Below are 19,462 nucleotides of genomic sequence, written 5' to 3' on the forward strand. Positions count from 1 at the left end.
TTATGTCCATTTGATGCCGACAAAAGTAGGCGATATCGATGTGCAGAAGACGATAAATACGACAAAAGGCGTAAATAATGGAATTTGCGCATTAATTCAATCATTTTTTTCCTCAAATATATTTTTGGAAAAGATGTATGATATAATAGAAAATTTTTATGAGAATCAATATATTATGATGGAAGAAATGAAGAATAAAATAAAAACATAATTGTGATATAAGTTTTAAGTTTTGATCGATTTTTGATATGAAGTTTTCAAGTACTTAGGTCTTGAAATGAAGATTCATGAGGAAGATGAACATAGTAAATGTTTTATTTTTATAGTAGATTTATTGTAAGACGGTCTCAGGAATCTTTATATGTGAGACGGGTTAACCTTAACGATATTTATTATTCACAATAAAAAGTAATATTTTTAGCATAAAAAGTAATAATTTTTCATGGATGACCCAAATAAGAGATCTGTATCACAAAATACGACCCGTGAGACCGTCTCACATAAGTTTTTGTCTTATTTTTATTTTCGGGTGATATGATTTTTACGAAAAATCGATCTTTTGTTATGATAAATAAAATTTAAATGTTTGAGTTTAATACTGAAGAAATGAAAGCTGTAACTTCACTTTTGAAATTTAGGCTTATACACTGTTTTAAGTTAATTAGCAACTTTGGGTCAGCACTTTTATTATAGTATATTAGCAGTTTTAAAATTAGATTAATTAGAGAGAAAAGTCCTTCGATTTTCCAGAAAACTCTTCATGTGCTACTCTTTTGGAACTTATTGCATTCTTGCTATTGCTTCACTGATTTCATTAAGTACTTTGATTCACTTAGTTTCTATGAGACTATTTTCTCACTCATTTAATTAGTTGTCTTTTGCCCTCTGAATATCGATATTAGCTCATAGTTGTTAACATTAATGTTGAGGGGGAAGGGGAATATATATGCAACTAACGATAGTTTTTTTTAAAAAAAATCATCGCAAACTTAGAATGGTTTTTTAAATTTCAAATTTTCGACGAATTTCTCATCGCTACGTATTTAAGTGCGACAGTTTTTAAAAACTGTCGCTAAATTTACCGACGGTTATACTGGCCACGGTTTTAGAAAAATCATCGGTAAACCGAAGTAATATCTAAACACAATTATTTAAAATAAATATAATAGTTTGTTTAAAACCGTGACCATATGATTTTTAATACTCGTCGCTAAATGTAACGACGATCGACAATTTTTAATATCCATTGGCAAATTTAGCGACAATTTAAGAGAACCATCACTATTTTCAAATTAATGACGAGACTTAAATAAATCATCACTAAAATTAGCGACACTTTTCTAAATTTCGGCGCAAATTAAACGTTTCTTGCAGTGAATTTAATAACGTAGATGACCAAAATTAGAAAGACAATAATATACTATCAAAAAATGAAAATTTTCTAGTATCAAGTATTCAATTTTCTTAACCTGTTAATTGGAGCATTTGTTGGGAAAAACATCATATTTTTAAAATAATAGTTGCACTGGTTATTTCTCCATGGATTATCGACATATTGATCAGAATTTACATCGAAAATATTATTGTTCTGTTTAGATAAGTAATTTAAAAATATTTTTAGTGTTTTATTAGTGAAAAAATGTAAAGTATATGTTGAATAAGATTTTGTAAAATATTTTTAGAAAAATGTTCTCTAGTTATTTTTAACTTAAAAAATCGTTTTTTAAATAGTTGTTCAATTAATTTTTAATTATAAAAATATTTTTTATAGAATATTTATCAAATATATATTTATTATTAAAAAATTTATAAAAATTATAAAATACCCTTTTATAAAAACATTTAATAAGTTCTTGTTCAAACAGATCTATATATGATTTAGAAAACCCTAATTCGTTAAGAGTAAGTCTCTTGTGAAACGGTCTCACGAATCTTTATTTGTGAAACGGGTCAACTGATAAGCCCAAATCTTATAGAGATTTTAGGGATTTTATTTTATAATATTTGTGCTTATCTAGAATTATTATCCCTAATTTTATGCTTAGCTTAATTAATTTTATAATGATTGTAGATTTGAATAGAAGAGAAAAAAAATGCCTAAATTGGGAGATAAGATGATTTTATAAGATTTCAAAGAAAACGAAATATCAAAAGAAAGGAAATAAAATATTCTCATTCCTTGATGATATTGAAAATTTAGAAAAATCTATATAAATCTTGATAAATATCTTATCTGCATTTTTTATACTTGACATGAGCTTAAAATATTTGAAAGAGGAGGCCCATTGAGAATAATAAAAAGGGGCAGAAGCGTAACAGAAAAAGGAGGCGCAAAAACAAGAGAAAAAATCAGCGCGGAAGAGAGAGGAAGAGAAGCAAGGAGGAAGAGAGAGGCAGAAGTGTACAGAGACGTGAACAGTGAGAGAAAAGAAGAGAGAGGCAGAGGAGAGAAGACGGAAGTGCAGAACAGAAGATGACACGGAAGACAACACCAGGGAAGAAGAAGAGAAAAGAAACAGGGAAGAAGACAGAGGCAAAAGCTGGAGGAATTCCTCATCACACGCCACAAATCACTGAGAATTCCTTTAACTCATTCTTAATTTTGTTTTCTTCTATGAACTTAAATATTATTTTTCACTTCTATTTTGAATTCATGGAGTAATTTTCTTTAGTCTAAGACCACAATAGGCCAAACAATACTTTATTTGATATTTGTTTTATTTTCATTATATTATTTTTCTAGATTTTAATTATTGATTGATGTTAATTTAATATTTCTTGTTAATAGCCTGATCAACTATTTACATGTCTGTTGATTAATCACGAATCGGAAGATGATTGGTTAAATATAGCAACAAAGACGTCATCAACACATGGTTAAACTGACTAGAAATAGTATTCGGTTTCACTGTGCGGTTTTAGGTGAAAACTGAAATTCCACGAAGATTTAATGCATTTAGATCTAATTAAATTCAATTAGAAATAATTGGACTGTTAGATTTAAATATGTTTATTAACTCGAGGAATCGTTTAATAAATAAAATTGGGGATTTCACCGTGATTGTCAAGAATTAAATAATTAATTGAATTTTAACATGTGTCAACATAATAGAGTTTGGTACCGTTGTGTGTCTTAGTTATTTATTTGAATTTGAATCACTCCTTGATATTTGAATCCCTCGTTTTTAATTGCAATTATTTTATTTAAAATTTAGATTAATAATCCACGTATCATCTTTTTATTTATTTTGTCTAGCTTAAGTTAAGTGATATAAATTCTAGTAATTATATATTAGTCTCTGTGGGATCGATACTTGGACTCATCATCCATTTACTATAACTTGACCTAAGTCCGCTTGCTAGATTTATTCCCAACCGAAATCGTCGGTCATCAACTCTACCAATATTCACAATAAAAATTAATACTTTTAGTATAAAAATTAATATTTTTTTCATTGATGACTCAAATAAGAGATCGTGTCACAAAATACGACCCATGAGACCGTCTCACACAAGTTTTTGCCTTTCGCTAAACAGAAATGCAGAAGGGATCAACCAATTCAAAAAAGAACAAAGAAATTTATACTAAACAATTTCATAATTAAACTCGCATGATGAATACAAATATTTATTCAACAAAATTAATGGTTAAGTTCGAAATAAAAGAAATCAAGTTTAAATTCAACCTTTAATTAATCCATGTCCAAGCTTGCTTGAACCTGCAAATTCAAACATTATTTAAAGTATAGTAATATTAATTAAACAACTCAATCCATCGTCACCAATGCACGCTAACCAGAAAGTTGTTTAATTTCTTGTGATATCCCAGCTTTGCTACTCTTGATCCTGAAACCATCGTCGTTTTTCTTTTTCATCAGCCAATACCTCTCAATCTCTTCGGGTTTTCGACCCGGAACTCTCCCAGCAACCAATGCCCATCTGGAATATGGATCGTTGATCAGTTAATGTCAAAGAAAAGAATCCTAGGTCCATCATAATAAACCCCAGAAATAAGATTTATTTTTATTGGAAGATTATATACATACGTGTCTATGTCTGATTTATACGGTTTATTTCATCCTACCCATGTGGGCATTGCCCCCATGATAGGATGGATGCCAAAATTTGCCCATGCATATGTAGGATCCCACTTTTTTTTTTTTGAAATTGTATGTGTGGCGAGATCTTACCCGTTGAAATGAAGTGAGGGTAATGCTCACATAGGTAGGATCTCATTAACCGGTTTATACCGTGGCATAAACCAGACATGGACACGTATGTGTATAATCTTCCCATAAAAATAAATCTTTGAATTTCAGAAAGAAGTAGTTGTTTTTTAAATTTACTGGCCGGCCGCATGCTCAAGTCTTGTTTTTCAATCATGCATGTTCATTTTAATTAATAACAGTAACGTTCTCTCATAAGAAACATGCAGTACTTTGGTTCTTACTTGTCTCCCACAAGCCTGTGCATTCTTGAAATGAGATCTTCTTCTTGCTCACTCATTTCTATGGATTCACATTCGATACTGCTCACCTCTGCACCAAAAATGGTTCAACAAATAACTCAACACCACTTAAAATTAATACACCTAAATTTTTAACAGTAGATCTGAAAGATGACCTTCACATGACCACGCATCATCTTGAATTTTGGGTTGATTTTGCCGACACCTGTCCATGTAGGAAGATCAAAGCAAAAAATTAGCTGTAGAAAAAATGGAATCTTCAAGTTGGAAATTTTCGGTAGATACGGAAGACATTAAACGGCAAATTTTGTTTTATAAAGGCTTCGTGATTTAAAACAATGTTCAATTTATATACACAGTATTTGCTTGTGGGAGGTCCAAGAAATTTAATCGGAGTAAATATGATTGCTAGATCTCATAATGATATTTATATTTGAGTAGGTCTCTTGTGAGAGTTTCACGAATCTTTATCTGTGAGACAGGTCAACCCTACCGATATTCACAATAAAAGTAACACTCTTAGCATAAAAAGTAATACTTTTTCATGGATGACCCAAATAAGAGATCTGTCTCACAAAATACGACCCGTGAGATCGTCTCACACAAGTTTTTGCCTTTATATTTTAGAAAAAAATTCGAAAAAAATTAATTTGAAGTGACAATTGTGAAGACCCTAAAAATCCACATATATTTAGTGGTGCAACAACGGGGTTTACTGGCTAATTAAACATGATTTTATGATCATAAAAATGTAGCTTAGTGGCTGAATAAACATGAAATAATGGCTTATGACATGAGATCATGTCATGGAGTGGGATGTCTTACCAATTCTCTATAGAAAGGTACCAATTGCTATACATGAATCACATTTCACAAACCCGAAATCTCTCATATTCGTGAAACAATTTGATAACGAAACACTCGAGCCACATTCTATTCATTTTCAAGCAAAAGTTTCGTCTTAAAAGCAAGCCAAGCATCACTGAATTCCGAAAAACACTCGACACTTGTTTGAGCCAATTTCGAGGATCAAGGGAATATCATTTCGAGCAGGAAATCATTCACACTTTATTTCGAGAAAAGAACATGTAAGTGAGCTTATAAATATGATTTAAATAATGGTGGTACTGTTTTTTTTTAAACTCGATCGTACACACTCGATCGTACACTACACGTTTCATGATCTTTGATTACGTATATGTTTCGTTTCACATGATCTCTTTGTTATGCTATGAAATCTTGAAAATACACTGTTAGGATTCGAATTAAAAGTTGTAAGGAATTTCCGAAACATGATAATATAATATATGAACCTGATGCGGTGAGTTATAATACATGGCTTGTTGTTTTGCGATTTTAATTGTTAAATAACGTCGATGACGCGTATCGATTTCAGGGTGTGATAACAAATGATTTCGCTTGTCACTAAACTTGAGCATGTGTAATTTTATATTGTTTTTTTTTTAAGATTTTATAGAATATTTTAGCAGTTGATTTAGTATCTTATCTATACTTATCTATCTAGACCTGAGGGACATGATAAAAAAAAATTATAAATAAAAAAATTACTCATATACTTCTTCATTTGATTAAAAAAAACAGCATAAAATCATTTTTTGTTAATTTGTAGTTTATTTATAACTATTATATCTCACCAAAAAATATTCGTTTTTCTTTATCAATAATTTTGAATATTAAAATGATCAATTTTTTTAAAAAAAACATACCAATTTTAATATAATATCTAAATGTGTAATACATAAGTAGGTATCTTACGAGACGATCTCACAAATTTATTTCCATTAGACAAGTCAACCTGATCTTAAAATAAAAATTATACTTTTATAATAAAAAATAATATTTTTCATTAATTATATCAGGTCGGATATTCGTTTGACAAAATTAACCCGTGGAAACATCTCACAAGAGTTTGTTGTGTTTATACAAATATTATTTAAACATAAAAAAATTTCAATTACATGCACGAATTGTGTACCAAGACTCAAGAGTAGCTGGTTTTAATTAAATTTGAGATTTAAAATAGTTGTAAAAATTAACTATCAAAAAAGGGAAAAATTTTGGAAAGAAAAGCAAACCAATTGAGCCTCAGGAAGAAAAAGGTAACAAGGAAAAAAAATCGTAGGATATATTTGTATATATGAATAAGTACTGAGTTGTTTCGATCATTTTAAAAGTTTAAAACTAATTTAAAGAGATCTTATAAGGCACTAATAGCTTCTGATCTTCTAAAATTTAATTTTATAAAAGAAAAAAAATAGCAAATTGTATAAATTCCAAAATTTATATTGGATTAATCGAAATCAAGAGTGACTTAAATCGAGAAAATGCCTAAACAACATGGACTAAAGTGTTACCCACACTTGCGACAGAATTTAGCTTCAAGGTTTAAGGTACAATTTAATAGATCACATGAAATTCAAGATTTATTTGCAATGGTTGATTACCATCGTGTGGGTACCTGTTAAATCAAATGGGCCAATCCATGCGTTTATTTAGTTGCATTTAAATCATATTGCAGACGATTGCTATGGAGAACAGTAATGTATTTGCAGATTTTTCCAAGATTATTTGGTGAGATGTTATTTACATTCAAGAAATGTGTCGCCTCAAGTTTAAGAAATGTGTTGCCTCAAATTCAAGAAAACAGTGTGAAGAGAAAATCAGAATTAAAGAAGGAATCACTTTCACGAGCTGTATAAGATGCCTCATGACCCACTCATTGCAATAATACATGAAAAGCCAAAAAGAATTCTCTTGTCAACGACGTAAAAGCTAACTGTGTATGACATTGCTAATGGTTAGATGCAATTCTACATTGCTTACAATTTTTCAATAAGCGGGTTATTAGTCAAATCTTGCACAGTAATGTGGTGACATGCTTTCACCATGGCTGTCCTTTACCTCCAATTCGCCGCGCCAACTCAAAATCCTTCTTCACTGAGCAATTCAAAAATGGAAATGAATTGGAGTACTGAATAAAGAATGATTCGACATGATTCATGCGATGATAAGTTCTTCGAAAAACATCAAACAATAGAAGATCAATTTATTCAAGCGCTTGAATCTATAAATAGCCTTGAGATTTTGTATGTTGATTTCACGCAAACTAATTTAGGCCAACCATGGGTGTAAAGTATTTATAACAAGTGCAAGGATCTTAACCTACTTATAGTCACACGCTTTGCATGAATTGTACACAACATTGCCTCTTCAAACAGTTGAACTATGTAATCCTCTGCGGCCTACAAGAGCAAGCTAAAAAGGATCACACAAAAGCCATGCTAAAAAGTAAGTAGAAATCAAAAGGTCAAAATTATGCTTGGGCTTTAAAATAGTTTCTGTATCATGACAGAAAATTCTATTCTACACTCTTGAATGTCTGAAATAATGTAGATACGAGTAAATTTCAAATTCACATCTTTCAGTTTATGCTTTTGCATCAATAAATATATATACATCCAAATTGGTGAGCCATCTGAAATTCAAACTTCAAATCCTTCTCCAAATCATATCGCACCACCCATATCCTTGATTTCAATCCCTACTCAATCAACATCAGGAATGGAGGAGGTAATTTACCAGGAATCAAAATAAAAACCAAAATTGTTATTAACTAGTTGCTCTGAGAAGTGAACACATTTTCAGAAGAGCATTTTCGCCTCTTTCTTACTATGTCTACCTGTGCTTGATTTGATTCTGTTGGCTGGATTACTAGAACACTCTCTCAGAATAAATGAAATAGCCTCAACAAATTGGGCAAAGTCTATGTTATAGAGATTGGTGCCACAAGATGAGTCATCCAAAGAAGCTGTTTTTATTTCTAAAAAGTAAAGACCCGAGTATATCGCAAGGATTCAAGCTAGAACGTCTTCAATCAAGTTGCAACACATTACAAGTATTAGTACCTCCTGAAGGGCCACTAACGCTTCTGCTTGCCAGCGAGAGACTTGTGGAGCAAAGAAGGAGGTAATCTCTCTCACCTGTTACACGATGGTCAGTTCGGGATTTCAGGATTATTTAGAAAGAAAAAACCAACACACAGGAAATGAAGCTTCAAATCTTGCATTAACATTCCGAATTTCGAGCCAAAAGTTGATTTTCAATAATTTTACAAACATTGACATGAAAACTCATGCTAGTAATGTCATGTAATAAAGGCATATATGAACAATCCCACAAGTAAGTCTGTGTTTATGTAATATATATCTAGTGGTTCATATTATCACAATAAGAAGAATTTCGATCATAGAAGCAGGGGGGAAAACAAATACGAACATATGTTTCAGTGGAATGTGAATTAACAATACCAAGTCAATCACAAGGCAAGTAAGTTTGAACTTTTTCCATCCGACAAATATAGGACAAATTTCCACAAATGTCCTGTGGGTCGATTTCAAATCTCACGAAACAAATAAAGCTTGCAAAATCATGATTCTTTCGGTGCTTCAGTGCCAAGTAAGCTTATAGTACAATGTTTTGCTTGATCTACAGAGCCAAATAATCGTTTTATCGCAGTTACCATCCCCAGATATGACACTGCAACCACAAAGGCTCAAACACCAAATAAGTTGCAAGCATATAATCACCCCCAAATACTTTCTGTAGTTAAGTGGTTATCTATACTGTTGTATACATTCTTGGTACAATATTGCCAACCTCATGACATCCAAAAGAAAAAAAAAGCATTCCAAATCCTAGTTACTCTGACAAAGTGGTTATCTATCAAATTCAATTTGGGAGTGATTCAATAAAGTGAATATATCCATTGAGTTCCAAAAGCACTCCCGTCGGGTCCTCTGTACTAGTTACTCAAAAAAAGACAAGTGTCCTTGAGTATGCTCATTGCAATCACTAGATGCCATATACTCATAAGTCATAAACAACAAGATAAGACCCTAAAAACAAACTCTAACAAAGCAAACCATGCATATTATAGACATCCGGTAGTCCATTTTTTATCTACCCGGCTGCAAACCAGCCTTCGAAAGAACAAACTTGGAATGATACTACTTATATCATGGCATCAAAAAGATATAAAAAATAGTCAATATAAAATTCAATGAGTGAATGTAATGCACGGGTTGCACAAACGGCTCAATCAATTCCATATTGACTATTTTATCTAACACCAGTATCCTTGAGCACTCCTGTTCCGATTCTAACCACATATCCTAAAGAACCACAAGATAAAACTGAAAACATATTATAAGGAAGCATGCACGTGATGTTAGATATTACAGTTCTGATGAATGGAGCAGCAGGTATTAGAAGGTTCCAAGAGTTCTGATATTTCCGAATCTCTCGCAGAGCCACAGTCCCGGGCTTGTTCCGCCGCTTCTTTTGTGCAGGCCCAGCTCTACTAGCTGAAAAAAGTAAAGAAATCGTATCACAGCACAACCCATAAAAATTAAACTAAGACAAAAGTTATCCTAGACCCCCCAGCAACAGCAACACCAAAAAATTAAACTACAAAATAAATTTTACTCAACCTGCCAGCAACACTATTAAACTTACACAAAAGTAACACGAGTAATGAAAAATAGACATGCGAACAGAGAGAAACTCACTTGTTGGAGCACTTCCAGGACCCCTTGTTCTAGAGGAACGCTAAGGAAATTAGAACCACAGAATTCAATAACATTCAACATAGTTAAAAATCACATTTCTGAAAAATAAGAAGGTCGAATAGAACTAGATTTTCACCAAACCTGAGGAGTTGAAGTTGAAGTACCTCCTGCAGCTGCAGAGAAACCAATAATTAAAAAACTAAAGACGAATAAGGGTTCCTAAAAGTCGCGAGAAATGAAAAGGACAACAATTGGAAACGTTTCGCACATAATGATGCTCACCGGCGGGTTTACGGCGGACGGTTCGGCGGACAGCAGGGTGTTTCGTTCTGGCCATGTATTTTCCCTTTCCTCCAAAATCTAATTAAAAATAAACATAAAATGATTTATTTTGCTAAATTCGTCTAAGTTACCGTTTGAAAGTTCGAACTGAGAGAGAAGAAAAGACGGGGGAATGCCTTCTTTTACCAAAATTTTTAATCCAAAATAATACGGATATCGTTTTCAAACTATGATTGTGAGATATTTTTGTGTGGAGTACGTGTCACAAATATTTATCTTTAAAATGGATCAATCCTACTGTGAATATAAAAAATAATACTCTTAGCATAAAAAATAATATTTTTTCATATATAACCCAAATAAGATATATGTCTCACAAAATACTACTTGTGAGACCATCTCACACAAATTTTTACTTTTTGTGTTATTCATATCCAATAAATTAAAAACTTTACTTTTAATAAAATTATTATCATATGAATTCTTTTCGACTTTTATTTTGACTACTTTTGTCATATATCCGAATAGCAGATATTAAAGTCTGGTAAAAAGAAATTTTAGAATACACTCCTCCATTGTTTTTTAGAACAAAGTAGTTGTCTATTGTAAAATTCTATTGTTGAAGAAAAAAAACTCAACACCATTCAAAAGATTACAAACCCGAAATTCAGATATACTAGAAATAACACATTCTGGCTGTAACAAAATATATATTGTTAGTTAGATCATGAAAAGGACCAAATGTTCTACAACTACAAGAAATCCGACCACAATTATGTAACGCCCCGAAAATTTAAGAGTCCACGCGAACCACATGCATGCAATTATTAAATTCTTTGTGTATTTTAATTAATTGTTTTAATTACTTGAATTAATTATGTTGTGCATATTAGCATGTTTAAAATATATTTGTTTACATGATTGCATTAAAACGTATTTTTAAAGGTTATTCGAGTTGCGATCGAGGAACGGAGATCGAGGGCTGGAAAAAAAATAGAAAATGTTTTTATTAAGCAATTGTTTTTAATTATTTAAAATAAGGGTGATGCTTTTTCTTATTTTTGAAAATATGGGGTTTTGAGGTGATTTAATACGCCGGGATATAAATTTTATCGGTGTTGGTTTCTCAACAAAAATATGAACTTTTTAGCAACCTGGCCATTTACTCTACAAACTATTTTACCAAAAAACTATTTTAATATTTTATTTAAATCCTAATTAGACTAATGGGCTTAATTTAATGGCTTAATAGGCCTAAAGCCTTGTTAGTAATTAATTAGTATATAATATATGTTAAGTCTCCTAAACCCTACACTCCTCACACAATCAATCGGCCACCCTCTTTTAAAATTCTGAAATTTCTCTCCTCCCAAAACACCACACACACGGCACTATACACACAAGTTTTGAAGAAAATTCGAAGGGCAAAGGAGAAACAAGCCAAGGTTGCTATCCGTTCTTCGACGTCAACGGTTATTCGTGCGTATATAACGGAAAGGCACGCCTATTCTTTTCTTCAAACCATCAGCACATCATATTAATTGTTTTATGCACGAAAAGTTTGCAAAATAAGAGACACTTTATGTAATTTTCGTTTGTGCATGTAACATGAAATTTTCAAGTAGATTCTTTGATCCAAAGTATGTTGTTTATGTGCAAAAAGGGGCTGCCATGTCTAGGAAGGGTTAAGGTATGGTTTTACATGAATTTCAGACTCTTAAAACATCACCTAAACCACACACACCAATCTGGACACAACCTACAAGCACTTGGCTGTCATGGGGAACAAGAGGGTTCGGTTTTATTGTTGCAGGGGCTAGGGCTCGGTTGGTTGGTTCCAGAGGCTAGCCAAGGTCGAGGGTGAGTCAGTGGGAGAGTCCTAGCCACGCTAGGACTCGATACCATGGGCTGGGGAGGAGTCCTAGCAAGCTAGGACTCCACCCGAGAGGGAGAAAACATAGGGGCTGTGCAGGTTGCAGCAAATGTGCAAGGTTTGTGGCTCGGTCAGGGGCGTTGGGGCTGGGCTAGGGTAAGTCCTTAGGGTCCTAAGAAGGTGCACCATGGGCTGGTTCAAGGTCTGGCTCAATGCTTAGGGGCTTAGCATCAGAAAACCTGAGGAAGGGTCATGGCAACAAGGGTGGCGTGAGGGTGCTGTCCAACTTCAGGAGTTTGCTGCTCGTGTCCAGGGGCTTGGGTTGGTCTGGGTATGGTCTGGGCGTGGTCCATGGTCAGTTAGGGTCAGGGTGGCTCGATGGTTAAGGGTTGGGAGGAGTCCTAGCCTAGGTAGGAGTTCAATGGCTCAAGGTAACACATGCACACACACCTGCAGAAGGTTGGGTCAAATTCCAGCAAGCTTTTGGTCAGGCCAGGGCCTGGATTTTGGGCTGGGCTTGGTCAGTAGGGTCCCTAGGTGGGTTGACTAGGTTTTGGCTCAAGGTGGCTCGGGCGTGGCTCGAGTAAATTAGGAGATGGCTCAGGTTGATCGGTTAAGGGTCAATTTCGAAAATTAAACAACTAAAATTGAATCCATTGGTCCACGGGGGTGGCTCACGACTTCGAAGGGTAGGATAAATCATAAAAATGCTATGTTAAAATTTTGGGATCAAATTAACGAGTATAGGATTTAACCGGGATTTAATCGCCGCACGAAACGCTAATTAACGAGTTAACTGAAACGCCTAGTTTTAAGTCTTATAAAATTATGAAAAATTAGGGTTAAGCTTAAATAATTATTATAAGTCTAAATTTTTAATTTTGGAATTTTATAATAAGGTTTGGTTTAATTCGTGTTTAAAACGCATTAATACGCCACATTTAAAGATTAATTTAAAAGTCATCGAATTATACTAAATAAAAATATGAGAAAATTCATGTAAGCTTAAATAATTATTTGGGACATGTTAGAGTCAATGAAATTAAGAAAATGTCAAAAACGGGAAATTTTGCATCCATGAGTAAAACGGTCTTTTTACACCTAGAAATTAGTAAACGTCATGGCAGTGTCCTAAATGCTATTTTATATGCTAATATGATTATTTTCCATGATTATGGATGTTTATGAATTTTTATATGATAATATGTCAATTTTAAGATGTTAAAACGTTTATTTTAAGTGTTCATGGATTTTTATGGTTTAATCTTTCATTTAAAAGATATGTTGCATGCTTGGTTTCAAAAATAAAACGATATGCATATACATGATTTTTATTAAGTGATGATAACATGTTGAAGGATGTGAAGGGATTGTGACTACTACATGTTGGAAATATCGTGAGGGTTATGGTCCCAGTGGGAGCCCGACGATCGTGTTTCCTTGGATACGGATATGAATACGAATACGTGATACGAATACGAATATGTTAATACGTAGGCCAAGGCTCAGTTGACCGGTGAGAGTGTTGCTGGTGTCCCCGCCGTCCAGTACTGTGGTTTTCTTTAGATGGATCCATCGCCCAATACGTTTAAGAATACGAGTCACAATCAACGATCTGAATTCAACAAACACGAACATGAACATGAACATGAATACGGATATGAATATGAATACGAATATGAATATGAGTATGTTTATGTTTTTATGAAAATGTTTTTATGCATCATGAAAATGTTTACGAAAATGTTTAAGTTTAAGTTTATGCATCTTCATGAAAATGATATTTTAAGTACAAGTATTTTTCACTGTTATATGTTAACTGTATTATGTATTACTTGTTATCAAGAATATGATGTGTTGAGTCTGTAGACTCACTAGGTGTGATTGATGCAGGTGATTTTGATGTTAATGTTTTTGGAGGTCTTGATGGTTGATCTGACTGGACTGGAGGTGCACATAACCCGAGGACCGACGCTAGTTTTCCGCACTAGTTATGATTTATGATTTTAAGTAATGTTAAAGATATTTTTACGTCTTTTATTTATGTTATGAGAGATTTTTGAGAGGTTATAGTATGAGCTATACTTTTCGAATAATGTTTTTAGGTTGGTAAAATATTTGACGATTTTATACTTTAAAATATTTTTCTTTGGATTTTTAAATGGCAGTTGGATGTTTATTTTTAAAATGATGTCAAAAATATTTTATGGTTCGACCGATGCTAAGTGAGGTTTTAAAAAAAAAAACATCAAACTGGGCTGAGATTGGGCCATTGTACTTGCAACTGCATATCACTTAAGCCCGAAACACCCACAATGTGAAGCTTAAACACAAGTACAAAATAGTTAATTATTTAATAAAGTTCCATTCTTCATCAATGATGATCCACACAAATCAAGAAATTGGTCAATGGCACAAAGGGTGTTCGCATTATCTATGAAGAGTCGATCACAATGAGATGATACCAACAAATAACGATGCCTATAGGCTATAAGTGGCAGCAGACTATTAACTTTGTCGAGCAGTATCAAATATGAGTTCTTTTGTTTATTTGAGTAGCTAATAGCTAGCCCTACTCGCGCACGCTAGATCATCTCCCGGCATTATAGTCCTATCTTTAAGAATTTAAATACAGCATAACAAAGTATGATAAACAATGGACTGAAAGTTGTGAACTTTCAGATTAAGAACTAAAAACACGAAACAGGTCACAGTTCTTACTTATCGAGTATAAACAATGTGGTGCTTTCAGGTTCTTTAAACTTCAAAGACAGCTTTTTCAAGAACCCTGACTTGTCTTCACCTTTATTATACATCACAGCCACCGGCTTCTTCTTGAAACTTCGGATATCCGGGCTCCCCACTTGCTTAATATCCTGCGGTGCTCGTATATCAAGTAATTGAGCCTTATCATCGTCACCCAACTTCGCATAAGCAGTCTTTGCACTCTACACTCCCCAATTCTTAGATTTTCTGAGCAGCTGAGAAACCACCACGGGCAACGCCAGGAACACCACTCCGCCGCCAACGATAAAGGGATTCTCAGCGGCGAAATTGGTAACACTGCCAAGAACTCCACTGAAATCAATATCGGGGGCCAAACTGCTCACGGATTGCTGAAGAGCTTCATCATATGCCAATGCTCTTGCGATATCAGTACCCAAAGCCGAAGATAAAAGTTCTAGACCCCCCGCCATACATATTGACACAGAGAAGGATTGATTCTTGAATGGGGAAACAAGGACCGGTGACAGATTTTTTCTGGGCCACGATCTTTTAGCAAGAACCGAAATTGGAGTCAAGCCAACTGCATTAAGGGCCTCCATTACACGATCAGAATCACTGTATTTTCAATGCTCTAGGAACCATGAGAAGCGTAAGATAGACAGTAACAGCTAGTCTGATGTTTTTGGAGTTCATGTGCTGTGCAATTGGATATTTGGCAAGTGGGTGGTGACTGGTGATAGTGAGTCGGGGTAAGTTGGTGCAAACGTAGAAGGAAGCTGAGAAGTGTATACAAGTGATGGATGACACGTTCCACTGTGGATAGATGGCTTGGGGGACTCTGTTGCACTCCAATGATTGCGTCAAGGATATTTTGAGCGAGTTGGTTCGGAGAAGTCAGGAACATGTTTGGTAAAAAAAAAATAAGAATAAAAAATAAAAAATAAAAGAAACCTGAAATATATTCAATTAACTTCCTGCCGCGTGAAAGGTCAAATGCAGATCTCTCTGCTTTTTTGTTCCTTGTTTTTTATCACATTAAATTCAAACAGACACGTGTTTTCCGATAGGTATATGCTAGTTTTATAGTAACCGCTTTTAAACACATTTTTAACATTCCTTGTATGAACCATACATTTTAATTTAGTCAAAATTATGTTTTCTTTTTACATAATTATCGATATTGATTCGATGTTAACTATTCTAGTCATGTCTTCAACTGCATCGATTATCAACGAGAACATCGAATGTTGGGAGTCTAATTCGAGTAAGCTAGACACCTACAAATTAAGAGATGAAGAGAAGAGTAATTCTAGATTCAAGAGAGATTTTAGTCAGCCTATTTAATGAATAAAAGTTCGCATGCCATGTCATAGAGTGTTCGTTCTTTTTATACCGACTAACCGATATAGTGCCTATACAAGCATACTTAACCTACTAGCTCTTTCTTCTCCTTTATTTACTTTTTGTTATATTCATATTCGTCTCGACAGTTGGGGAAAAACTCGATTCGAGGTTGATTTGCTCGAACTCGAGTAGCTAGACTCTATATTTTAATCGAGTTCGAGTTTTAACTGATTTATGTGTGTGTATATATCGATGATATATAATTTAAAGGTATTTTTGTCTAAAAAAAATTAAACTCTAATATTATGCAACAAATATTTTCTAAATTTTCATACACGAGCTCGAATAACGCACTAACGTGATATTTTCACGAATCGAACTCGAATTGAAATTGAATACTCGATCGAGTTCAAACTGAAAAAATTTCAATCAGTTAATCCCAAGTAATATGATACTCAAGCTCGGCTGACAGCGCACCCTCTACATAATGTTTGTAAAGACTACTAAGTTTTGGGCCGGTCACGGTTCACTTATTCAGACCGAGCGAAGGTGAAATTAAAGTCGCATTCTCGATAAAAGAAGCGCCAGCTTCCAATCTTATATTTTCTTTTCCTTCACTAGAGTACGTATACGTACGAGTTACGACTCAGAAATATCTTCGCGGAGGGTTTTGGTCTCGGTTTTGGTAAACCCAGGCTTCTCGAATTGCTTGTTCTTTGAGGTCAGTCACTGAATTTTGTGAGTTCCACCCATCCCATTTTCCTTCTTGTAGATTTATGCATGAATGGTAATTTTTAGTGTGTGTTCTGCTGTATTATGATATATTTCCATTTGATTCCACGAAGAAACTAGAGAGTATTATGGAACCAAAGTTGTTGCTTTCTACCCAGAAAGTTTCATCTTCACTTGGCACTTTTCCATTTTTCCTTTCATATAAGTCATCACCGCTTCAAAAGCCCAAGTTCTGTTTTGATGTCCATTCATTATTTTGTGCCAAACAGGCGGGGAAGACTCCGTTTCTAGGGGAAAAAATAGCCTTTCAGGAAAATAATGAATTTTTGTGGAGCACAAGGAGAGATGATTTGTGTATTCCTGTAATAAGAGCGGGTGTTGTGAAGAGGAGGAAGGAGCTTCCCTTTGATAACGTGATTCAAAGGGACAAAAAGCTTAAATTAGTTATGAAAATTAGGAAGATTTTGACGAGTCAGCCAGATAGAATTATGGCACTTCGTCATTTGGGTTGGTTTAGGAAAGCTTTGGGACTGCAAAAAAGGAAGCGGTTTATTTCTTTGTTGAAGAAGTTTCCTGCTGTGTTTGAGATTGTGGAAGAAGGGGTATATTCACTTAGGTTCAACTTGGCACCCGAGGTGGAGAGGCTATACCTCGAGGAGATGAGGGTCAGAAATGAAATGGAGGATTTGTTGGTTGTTAAATTGAGGAAGTTGATGATGTCTATTGAGAAACGGATTCTTTTGGAGAAGATCGCACATTTGAAAACTGATTTGGGACTGCCTCTTGAATTTCGCGATACTATTTGTCAGCGGTATCCACAATATTTCAAGGTTGTTACAACTGGTCGAGGGCCAGCTCTTGAGTTGACTCATTGGGATCCTGAGCTTGCTGTATCTGCAGCAGAGCTAGCGGAAGACGAGAATAAGGAAAGAGAGCTGGAAGAGAGAAATTTAATTATTGATCGGACCCCAAAATTTAACCGAGTGAAGCTACCTAGAGGGCTCAACCTTTCCAAAGGTGAGATGAGAACGATTTGTCAATTTAGAGACATGCCTTACATATCACCTTATTCTGAATTTTCAGGACCGAGGTCTGGTACGCTGGAGAAAGAAAAACATGCATGTGGTGTTGTTCATGAGATCTTGAGCCTCACTGTTGAGAAGAGAACACTTGTAGATCATTTGACCCATTTTCGAGATGAATTTAGATTCTCTCAGCAGCTCAGGGGGATGTTTGTAAGGCATCCGGACATGTTTTACGTATCACTGAAAGGGGATAGAGACTCAGTGTTCCTACGCGAAGCATACAGAGATTCTCATTTGATAGAAAAAGACAAATTGTTGCTCATCAAGGAGAAACTCCGTGCACTTGTTAATGTTCCAAGATTCCCGAGGAGAAATATTTCAGAGACTGATTCAGATCAAGCTGTAGGGACAGAACCTGAGGGAGGATCAGGTGAAGATGAGGAAGATGAATGGTCCGACATTGACAATTTAGGAATTGACGAGATTGATGATTTTGTTCATGGCGATGATGATGATAGGGATTATGAGGGTGATTGGAGCGATGACGATGATTTGCCTTCAAAATTCAACAGTGAAGAAGATGATTCATCATCGATTTTTGGACGGAGCAAACCAAATATGAAGCAAGTTAATGGCTCAAGGAAAAGTGATGAAAATGATCCAATTCCAGTGTTTCCAGATGTCAAACCAAGAGAACGTTGGTAAAATGAAATTATCATGGTTACATCCAAAATGGCCCGACTCTAGTCTTTCGACTTTTTATTCTACACCATTTGGAGCAGACGTTATTCTTTAGAAAGAATCAAATATAAGAGCTTGAATGTTTCTAAATGTGGATCTCTGTGGGCACTTAAATCTTAGAGACAGCTTAAGAATAGATGAATATTCACTTCTTGTTTTGATCTTCTAAATTTTCCTACGTTTACTCATTCACGATATATTGTAATGCTATGTACTATGTTTCATCTATACAAGATAGTTCTTTCAATTCAAATGCCTAATCTGGTATCTCTAAACATTAGAGAGCTCTGAAAATTTTAACCGAGATGTTATAATTTGTGGGTTTTATATGTTTCGTCTTGAAATGTAAAGTATTGCTTTCCTGTTCTTGTCATATGCATTTTGATATCATCCACCTTTTTCCTCCTATATTTCTCTCTTCCAGTGTGGTAGGTATTATAGGATAAATGCGAGGTTCTCTAGTCTCTATGGATATCGTAAAATCCGGCAGATTATCTAGCATGCCAATGATATGGAAGTCTCAAAAAGAACCATGCAACTTGGATTTTGTATTCCAACCAGGTGTCTACTTGGTCTATGCTAAGGAATCTATACCGAGTTGATGTGTTCGAAACATTCCCAAGTTTAGTTCAAGGAAATTTGACCACCTCACCAATAGTTGAGGCTTAATTGGAAGACAGAT

General features: G+C 34.4%; 4 protein-coding genes across 9 annotated transcripts; 1 reads left to right on the forward strand and 3 right to left on the reverse strand.

Annotated features, from left to right (window-relative positions):
* Nucleotides 1-3,581: 3,581 nt before the first annotated feature.
* On the reverse strand, nt 3,582-4,808 carry LOC142520270 (MYB-like transcription factor ETC3). The gene is made up of 4 exons (XM_075623274.1): nt 4,624-4,808; nt 4,451-4,538; nt 3,797-3,939; nt 3,582-3,719 (listed from the first exon to the last, which is right to left on the reverse strand). Exons 1-4 carry the CDS (start codon nt 4,679-4,681, stop codon nt 3,682-3,684), a joined length of 327 nt encoding a protein of 108 aa, XP_075479389.1. The 5' UTR covers nt 4,682-4,808; the 3' UTR covers nt 3,582-3,681.
* A 2,347-nt stretch (nt 4,809-7,155) lies between these two features.
* On the reverse strand, nt 7,156-10,577 carry LOC142553248 (histone H3-like centromeric protein CENH3). 4 transcript variants are annotated; one of them, XM_075663373.1, is made up of 8 exons: nt 10,470-10,531; nt 10,339-10,407; nt 10,198-10,229; nt 10,057-10,096; nt 9,728-9,852; nt 8,395-8,469; nt 7,656-7,731; nt 7,156-7,426 (listed from the first exon to the last, which is right to left on the reverse strand). In XM_075663373.1, the coding sequence occupies exons 2-8, from the start codon at nt 10,391-10,393 to the stop codon at nt 7,371-7,373; spliced, it is 459 nt and encodes a 152-aa protein (XP_075519488.1). In that variant the 5' UTR covers nt 10,394-10,407; nt 10,470-10,531; the 3' UTR covers nt 7,156-7,370. The 4 variants fall into 4 exon arrangements, 3 of the variants coding, with proteins under 3 accessions (XP_075519488.1, XP_075519496.1, XP_075519508.1); XR_012821923.1 differs by having other exon boundaries at nt 7,387-7,426; nt 8,325-8,469; nt 10,339-10,574; XM_075663381.1 differs by lacking the exons at nt 7,156-7,426; nt 7,656-7,731 and adding an exon at nt 7,738-8,030 and having other exon boundaries at nt 10,339-10,577.
* A 4,351-nt stretch (nt 10,578-14,928) lies between these two features.
* LOC142514254 (rhodanese-like domain-containing protein 4, chloroplastic) lies at nt 14,929-15,537 on the reverse strand. Its single transcript, XM_075619756.1, has 2 exons — nt 15,205-15,537; nt 14,929-15,159 (listed from the first exon to the last, which is right to left on the reverse strand). Exons 1-2 carry the CDS (start codon nt 15,535-15,537, stop codon nt 14,929-14,931), a joined length of 564 nt encoding a protein of 187 aa, XP_075475871.1.
* A 1,383-nt stretch (nt 15,538-16,920) lies between these two features.
* Nucleotides 16,921-19,027, forward strand: LOC142553269 (protein WHAT'S THIS FACTOR 1 homolog, chloroplastic-like). Of its 3 annotated transcripts, none has more exons than XM_075663412.1 (2): nt 16,921-18,031; nt 18,098-19,027. In XM_075663412.1, exons 1-2 carry the CDS (start codon nt 17,143-17,145, stop codon nt 18,742-18,744), a joined length of 1,536 nt encoding a protein of 511 aa, XP_075519527.1. In that variant the 5' UTR covers nt 16,921-17,142; the 3' UTR covers nt 18,745-19,027. The 3 variants fall into 3 exon arrangements, with proteins under 3 accessions (XP_075519527.1, XP_075519537.1, XP_075519520.1); XM_075663422.1 differs by having other exon boundaries at nt 16,922-17,191; nt 17,284-19,027; XM_075663405.1 differs by having other exon boundaries at nt 16,922-19,027.
* Nucleotides 19,028-19,462: the final 435 nt, after the last annotated feature.

Source organism: Primulina tabacum, chromosome 1 (genome assembly GCF_025594145.1).
Source record: "Primulina tabacum isolate GXHZ01 chromosome 1, ASM2559414v2, whole genome shotgun sequence".
Taxonomy (NCBI): domain Eukaryota; kingdom Viridiplantae; phylum Streptophyta; class Magnoliopsida; order Lamiales; family Gesneriaceae; genus Primulina; species Primulina tabacum.

Bases quoted from the DNA above. Each gene is read 5' to 3' on its own strand.
- LOC142520270 (XM_075623274.1), bottom strand. From the start codon at position 4,681: ATGGACAGGTGTCGGCAAAATCAACCCAAAATTCAAGATGATGCGTGG. The intron at 3,940-4,450 runs GTAAGAACCAAA...TCCATATTCCAG, and splicing joins CACAGGCTTGTGGGAGACAA to ATGGGCATTGGTTGCTGGGA. The intron at 3,720-3,796 runs GTTAGCGTGCAT...TTGAATTTGCAG, and splicing joins AGAAATTAAACAACTTTCTG to GTTCAAGCAAGCTTGGACAT.
- LOC142553248 (XM_075663373.1), bottom strand. From the start codon at position 10,393: ATGGCCAGAACGAAACACCCTGCTGTCCGCCGAACCGTCCGCCGTAAA. The intron at 10,097-10,197 runs GTTTGGTGAAAA...TAATTTCCTTAG, and splicing joins CTTCAACTTCAACTCCTCAG to CGTTCCTCTAGAACAAGGGG. The intron at 9,853-10,056 runs GTGAGTTTCTCT...TACTTTTTTCAG, and splicing joins TCCTGGAAGTGCTCCAACAA to CTAGTAGAGCTGGGCCTGCA.
- LOC142514254 (XM_075619756.1), bottom strand. From the start codon at position 15,537: ATGGAGGCCCTTAATGCAGTTGGCTTGACTCCAATTTCGGTTCTTGCT. The intron at 15,160-15,204 runs GTGGTTTCTCAG...TGGGGAGTGTAG, and splicing joins TGTTCCTGGCGTTGCCCGTG to AGTGCAAAGACTGCTTATGC.
- LOC142553269 (XM_075663405.1), top strand. From the start codon at position 17,143: ATGGAACCAAAGTTGTTGCTTTCTACCCAGAAAGTTTCATCTTCACTT.